This window comes from Microtus ochrogaster, unplaced genomic scaffold (assembly GCF_000317375.1).
Source record: "Microtus ochrogaster isolate Prairie Vole_2 unplaced genomic scaffold, MicOch1.0 UNK26, whole genome shotgun sequence".
Taxonomy (NCBI): Eukaryota; Metazoa; Chordata; class Mammalia; order Rodentia; family Cricetidae; genus Microtus; species Microtus ochrogaster.
The window spans coordinates 5,201,549-5,208,047 of NW_004949124.1; the positions used below are offsets into that span (position 1 = coordinate 5,201,549).

The 6,499-nt window shown below is 43.6% G+C and overlaps 1 protein-coding gene across 5 annotated transcripts in view; it reads right to left on the bottom strand.

Moving 5' to 3' along the window:
* The window catches only part of Znf512 (zinc finger protein 512), a 44,831-nt gene extending 39,214 nt beyond the window's left edge, over window positions 1-5,617 (bottom strand). For 3 of the 5 annotated variants that reach the window (XM_026789687.1, XM_013354057.2, XM_005367969.3), the window contains exons 1-2: window positions 5,498-5,616; window positions 4,915-4,973 (exon numbers count right to left, since the gene is read on the bottom strand). In XM_026789687.1, the coding sequence (XP_026645488.1) occupies window positions 4,915-4,973; window positions 5,498-5,527 (89 nt within the window). In that variant the 5' untranslated portion in view covers window positions 5,528-5,616. Of the gene's footprint in view, window positions 1-4,914; window positions 4,974-5,497 lie in introns of all 5 variants that reach the window. The other 2 variants (XM_026789686.1, XM_026789688.1) reach the window with 2 other exon arrangements.
* Window positions 5,618-6,499: the final 882 nt, after the last annotated feature.

A 6,499-nucleotide genomic window follows, 5' to 3' on the forward strand; every position in this document is an offset into this window, starting at 1 on the left:
GAGGGCACCAGACCTCATTACAGATGGCTGTGAGCCACCATGTGGTTGCTGGGAATTGAACTCAGGACCTCTGGAAGAGCAGTCAGTGCTCTTAACTTCTGAGCCATCTCTCCAGCCCTCGTAAATGGATTCTTTACAGAAAAAGATGAAGTGGTCAATAAGCATGCTGAAGAAGATGCCCACTGTCACTTACAATAAGCTAACCCCGGGAGCATCCCTATGCACCTGTTAGCAAAGATTAATATATATATATATATATATTTTATGTATATGTATATACATACACACACACATACATATGCACTACTTTGGAAGCCAAGTCATGTTTTTGTTGTTGTTGTTATTTTCTAATATTGTTTTGGGAGGGGAAAAGAAAGAACATGAAGTTGGAAGGATATGGAAGTGGGAAGGATCTGGTAGTTGAGGAGGGGAAAATATGATCAAAATATATGGTATGAAAATCATTTTTAAATAAAAAAAAATTAAACACAATTTTGTCATATGATCCAATCAACACAGACTGCTACTTTAGGTATTTACCAAGTAAAATGGAAAAAAAAAGAACAAAAACAAAACACTTGTCTCCACAAGATTGACACATGAACGTTATTCAACTTTACGTAATTCCCCAAATCAAAAATAACCCAAAAAAACAAATTTCCATAAAGGAAGATAGCAATGCAAATTGTAATGTACCTGTAGTGGAATTCTACTTGGCAATGAATAACTATTTACAACTCAACATTGTAGTTGTGGCAAAGATAGCATGTTTTAAAGACGAAGGGAGTGAGGTGTGACTTATGCAAACCACTGTACAGTTACAGTTATTCACCTTCCTAACGCTGTGGCCCCTTAATAGTGTTCCTCATGTTGGGTGACCGCCAGCCACAAAATTATTTTCACTGCTACTTCATAACTGTTATTTTGCTACTGTTATGAATTGTAATGTAAATCTGATATGTAGGATAACTGATGTGATCCCCCAAAGGGTCACGAACCCCACAGACTGAGAGCCACTGGCCTAGGGACAGGAATGAAGGGAGGAACGGACTGCAAAAGGCACGAGAAACTTTTGGGAGGGGCTGGAAAGATGGCTCCATAGTTAAAAGCATTTGTTGCTCTTCTGGAGGACCCAAGTTCAGTTCCCAGCATACACACGGGGAGGTTCACAGCTGCCTGTAACTCTAGCTCCAGGACAGCCAACTCCTTTGGCCTCTGTGGACATAACACTCACATGCAAAACACCTACAGAGACACAAAAGCATACACATAATTTAAAGTAATAAAAATAATCTTAAAAAAAAAAAAGCTGGGTGGTGGTGGCACCTGCCTTTAATCCCAGCACTTAGGAGGCAGAGGCAGGCGGATCTCTGTCAGTTCAAGTCCAGGTCAGCCAGGACTACACAGAGAAACCCTGTCTCAAAAAGGAAAAAAGTAAAAACAAAAACAAAACAAAATAAAATTTTTTTGGAGGGACAGGGGAGATGTCTTAGCAGTTAAGAGCCCTGGTTGCTCTTGCAGAGGACGCAGGTTCAATTCCTGCACCCATGTGGCAACTCACAACTGTCTGTAACTCTAGTTTCAGGGATCTGATGTCCTCTGGCAGGCACCAGGCACACACGTAGTACAGACATACAAACAAGCAAAACACTTGTACACATAACATTTAAATTTAAAAAACTGGGGGATAGAAATGTCTGTCACTGTGATTGCAGTTTTACAGATTCATTCTTATTATCAAAATGGAACATAGTGTAAATGTGAAGCAAATGCATCTACTGTATGTAAGTTATACCTCAATAATGGGAACTGACGGACCTCTGCAAGTGAAACTCAGCATTGCAAACAATAGGAGCCATCTCTATTCAGTAAAGACTTTCCGTCACCAACAGACCATTAAGAGACAGATCCATGTGATTCCTGTTAGAAAAGTCTTTGGAGATTTTTTTTAAACTATCAACAGAGGAACCAGAAACTTCTATCTTCTATCTCATGAATAAACATAAGCATGGGAGAAAATCAATAGTTCACAGGGTCAGCACGATTAATATATGGCAGATTAAGTCAGGATGGTTAAGAAACTCTCTCCTAGGTTACTCACTATCTTGTTTTTAAAAGACTCAAAAGAAACACGTCAAGTATTTTGTGCCATCTACCAATCCAAAGCAGCTTTATTTATTAGAAATGAATCTAATCTCAGGGGCTGGAGAGATGGCTCAGAGGTTAGGAGCACTGGCTGCTCTTCCAGAGGTCCTGAGTTCAATTCCCAGCAAACACATGGTGGCTCACAACCATCTATATAGAGATCTGGTGCCTTCTGCTGGCCTGCAGGCATACATGCAGATACAACATTGTATACCTAATAAATAATCTTTTAAAAAAATACTAATTTAAAACTTGCACAAATGATAACACTGCAACAAGTAAATGCTTTATTATGATGCAATGCCTATCTAATTAGTGACTTTAAAGTTTATTACTAGTGTGGCAAGTCTCCACTCCTTATCACACAAATGAAAAATTTAGCCTATTTTCAACTTTTTGGATTAAGCATTTTTAAGAGCCTCTAGCCCATTTTAATAGGTGCAAATATTTAGATTCATTTTTTTAAAAAGGCATTTTGGTTCATCTCAGCATCCTCTCTCATCTCTTCCTAGCTTGTTACGATATTCCCCATGACTCCTAGCCTGTTATCTTTTTTTTTAAATATTTATTTATTTATTATGTATACAATATTCTGTCTGTGTGTATGCCTGCAGGCCAGAAGAGGGCACCAGACCCCATTACAGATGGTTGTGAGCCACCATGTGGTTGCTGGGAATTGAACTCAGGACCTTTGGAAGAGCAGGCAGTGCTCTTAACCTCTGAGCCATCTCTCCAGCCCCCTAGCCTGTTATCTTTAAACACTGGTATTCCCCATGTTTCATTCTCTCTTCAGGTCTCACTTCGGATCATCAGCTCTCAAACTCTGCAATCCCTAAGAAGATAGTTAAGACTGAGCACTCCTGGAGACATGGCTCAGTGTTTAGGAGCGCTTGTTCCTGCAGGGGACCCAGATTTGGTTCCCAGCACCCACATAACATAACCCATATAACATCATCCATAACTCCAGTTCCAGGAGCTCCGATGGCCTCTTCTGACCTCCACAGGTCTGCTGTGCAGACATCCTTGTGAGCAAAGCAATAAATGCATGAGATAAATAAATCTGGAAAGTTGTGTGAGTACTCCCAAGGAGTCCAATCCTGGTTAAGAAATGGGTGGCCCATTGCCTTCATACTGCTTAGCAATCTTCTCCAGGCAAACCACGGTACACTCTGGGAAACATCCCTTTTACTATGACTCTTAGACGAGCTAATGAATACACTCATCTTCTGGAGGAAAACAACACGCCTCCAATTACTTCTCACAAAGGTAATTCTCAAGTCTGTACTTCAAATGAATCCAAATCCATTCATTTTGCTTCTAATGTTACCTCTTGTTCAAAAATTCCCAGTTTGGTTTATGAATCCTAATCCAACTGTTGTCAAAGACAGAAACCTGCAAAGACCCAATATTCTTCCCTCTTATACCCCTCCAACCATCATATATATCCGTAATCGTTACTATCATACGCCGCGTTTCATTTTCTTTCTTAGGTTATTATAATTGTCATGGTACCAGCATTCACTCACCTTTCAATCCATCTCTTCAAAAGGGACCTTTCCCCTCCAGGGTAATCACAATTAGCCTGCTATAATGCCCTTATGAAGGTAGCTCCTGCTAACTTCTCTAAAGGATGTCCCTGTAATACCCTTCATCCCCTGCCATCCTCCATGCCAATGATATAGAACTAGTTAGTATCAACTTCTCTTACCTGTTCAAACGCTATTCTCTTGGGACAGGAGGCTTGGGTCTCCTAGCTAGCGAATTGCATTATTCTTTGACCTTCAAGCCTCTGTTTACAAATGGCCTATTCTTGAAATACTTCCTAAAAGCAGTATTAAGTTCCATTATAAAAAATATTTAGTAGCAGGGTATAAAGTAGCTCATGCCTGTAATCCCAGCACTGGGAAGGCTGAGGGCAGGGGAGTATTAAAGTTCAAGTTCAGTCTGGGCTACACAGTCAGTTTTGGTCAATCTAAGCCTCAGAGTGAAACCATCTCAAACAAAAACAATTGTGCGGTGCCACGGGCATGCAATCCCAGCACTAAGGAGGCAGATGCAGGAGGACTGCAGGTTACCAGCTGCTCTAGGCTGCATAGTGAGGTTCCAGATAGAGAGACCCTGCCTCAAAAACTGCATTTCTTCCTATTACACTTGCTATGCTTACCTATCTTACTCCATTTCCCAAGCCTGCATGCCCGACCTACGACACAGCTGGCACAGAGCAGACACTGAATAAATGTTATCTAAATGAAAGAATTCCCCAGGAAGGGCCAAGTTAATAGGAATCTTTCCCTTTGAATTAGCCACGGAAAAACTCAGCACATTTGTTACACAAAATAATAAAACAGGACTACGACTAAGTAGCTTGAAAATATAAAGCTTCCTTACAGTTTTTATTTTTCTTCCCAAGTTCATCAAATTAATTATGAGCACATATTTGATGGGGGGGTTGCAGGACCACCATTAACTGAATCACATATACCATTTTTATTATAATGTGCATTTTTATTGCAGGCTAGGTTTTCCTTCCCCGCACTAGGATCACACCTACACTCCAATCCAGTAGCCATTAGCTACAGATGGCTACTGAAATTTAAGTCAATTAAAAAGAAATAAAATTTATAATTCGGTTTTTCGATTGCACTAGCCACGTCTCAAGTGCCCCCAAACCACACCTGGCTGATGGCTAGGATGCTGCACAGTGCACAGAACATCTTTATCAGCACTGTCTACACAATTTCAAAAATGTCCTCAGAAAACCTCACTTACTTCTTAGCTCCCACGATCCTGGTGCTCCTCTGCTGCTTAAAGGGTGTGGGTCCCGGGGTCTAGCAAATCACAAGCACACGAGTGAGTGCTGGGGACCTTTGAATCTCATCCACAAAGAGATGAATCCCCCTCGTGCCTAGTTGTGAAGCTCTCGCGGGCAACTACTTCAAATGGAACGAAGGTGACACTTTTTTAGGAAACGTGGGTCCTATTTTTCTACAATGTAAAGTCGCGTTGACAATCCCGGAGCTTTCATCTTTCCCCATTCTCGAAGCCCTATTCTAGATGGAGGCTCGAAAAGGGAGACGGGGAAAAAAAGATAAAGAAACGGGAGGCACTGGGGATGCTGAAGGAATATAAACTAACTACAAATCTGTCGAGGAACTGAGTCCGAGAAGATGGGGAACAGGCAAAAATAAAAATGGGAAAGAAAAGGGGGGCAAGTGGCTCTGCTATAAAAGGGTGGGGCCTACGATGGGCTCTGATAAAACCAACTCTGAGTACGGGACAAAAGCAAGGGACCGCGTGTTCTCGGCTCGACAGTTCTACCTCTAAAGTACAATGGTCACACCAAGAAACTCACGGCGGTGACTGCACCAAGTCTGGAAGACATCACTCCCCCTCCACGCCTAACAATTTCACCCAAGGGCTCCGGCCAGACCAACGCCACTTCCGCTCTCCTCGCCTCTCCCGGATGTGGTCTCGGCAGCGACCAGCCCTGTTCTGAACATCTACTTCCGCCTAGCCGCTTCCGAGGGGGCTCCGGCGGGGAAAGAATCACGTGACGGCTCATAGTCAGCTTCTTTTGAGACCCCGCCCCCATCGCACCGGGGGCTTAGGGAGGCCGTCGGGGCGGGGGAGGGTTGGAGCAAGTGGGCGAAGCCTGAAGATTTCAGGGGTCCTCGTGAACCCCAACCCTTGAGCTCCAGGCGTTTGCACATCCAGTCCCACCCACCCCACAAGTGATCTTACAGCTGCAAAGAGAGTTCAATTTTTACCCCTTTATTGATCTTACGGACCCATTCTCACTCCCCTCCCAGATAGCTCTTTGACTACTGAGGGTGCAGGCAGTAGCCGAGCAGGAAGGGGCAGCTAGGTGAAGATTTGCAGGATATAATTAATAGGGGCAGATCTCTCCTTATCTACTAACTTTATGCCTCCAAACTTGCCCAACTTTTGGGGTTTGGGATGTGGTCCCTAGGAGAGTTCAATAATTCCTGAACTCTTTAGACCAGCTGTGTCTGGGTCTCTCCTTAGGGGAACTGTGCCGCAGCCTCCATTGGTGACCTTGCTGGTTCCTCTCTAAGTGTCGCCTCCTCTCAGAATGACCACGTCTGCTGTCAGAGGGGCTGTAGTGAGCTCTCTGAGAATGGCTGCGGTGGAGTCCGGAAGAAGGCCTGTGGAGCTTGGACCTAGAGGGACTGCGGTAGCCTCTTCCAGAAGAGCTTTGACTTGTCCTGCCAGAGCGTCTGGAAGGGGGTCTCTCAGAGAGAGTACCATGGCTCCATTCTGAAGAACTGGCCCATGTCCTCCGGATGGGACTCAGATGGCTCCTTTTGGAGGGGCTGCGGCATCTCTGAAAAGG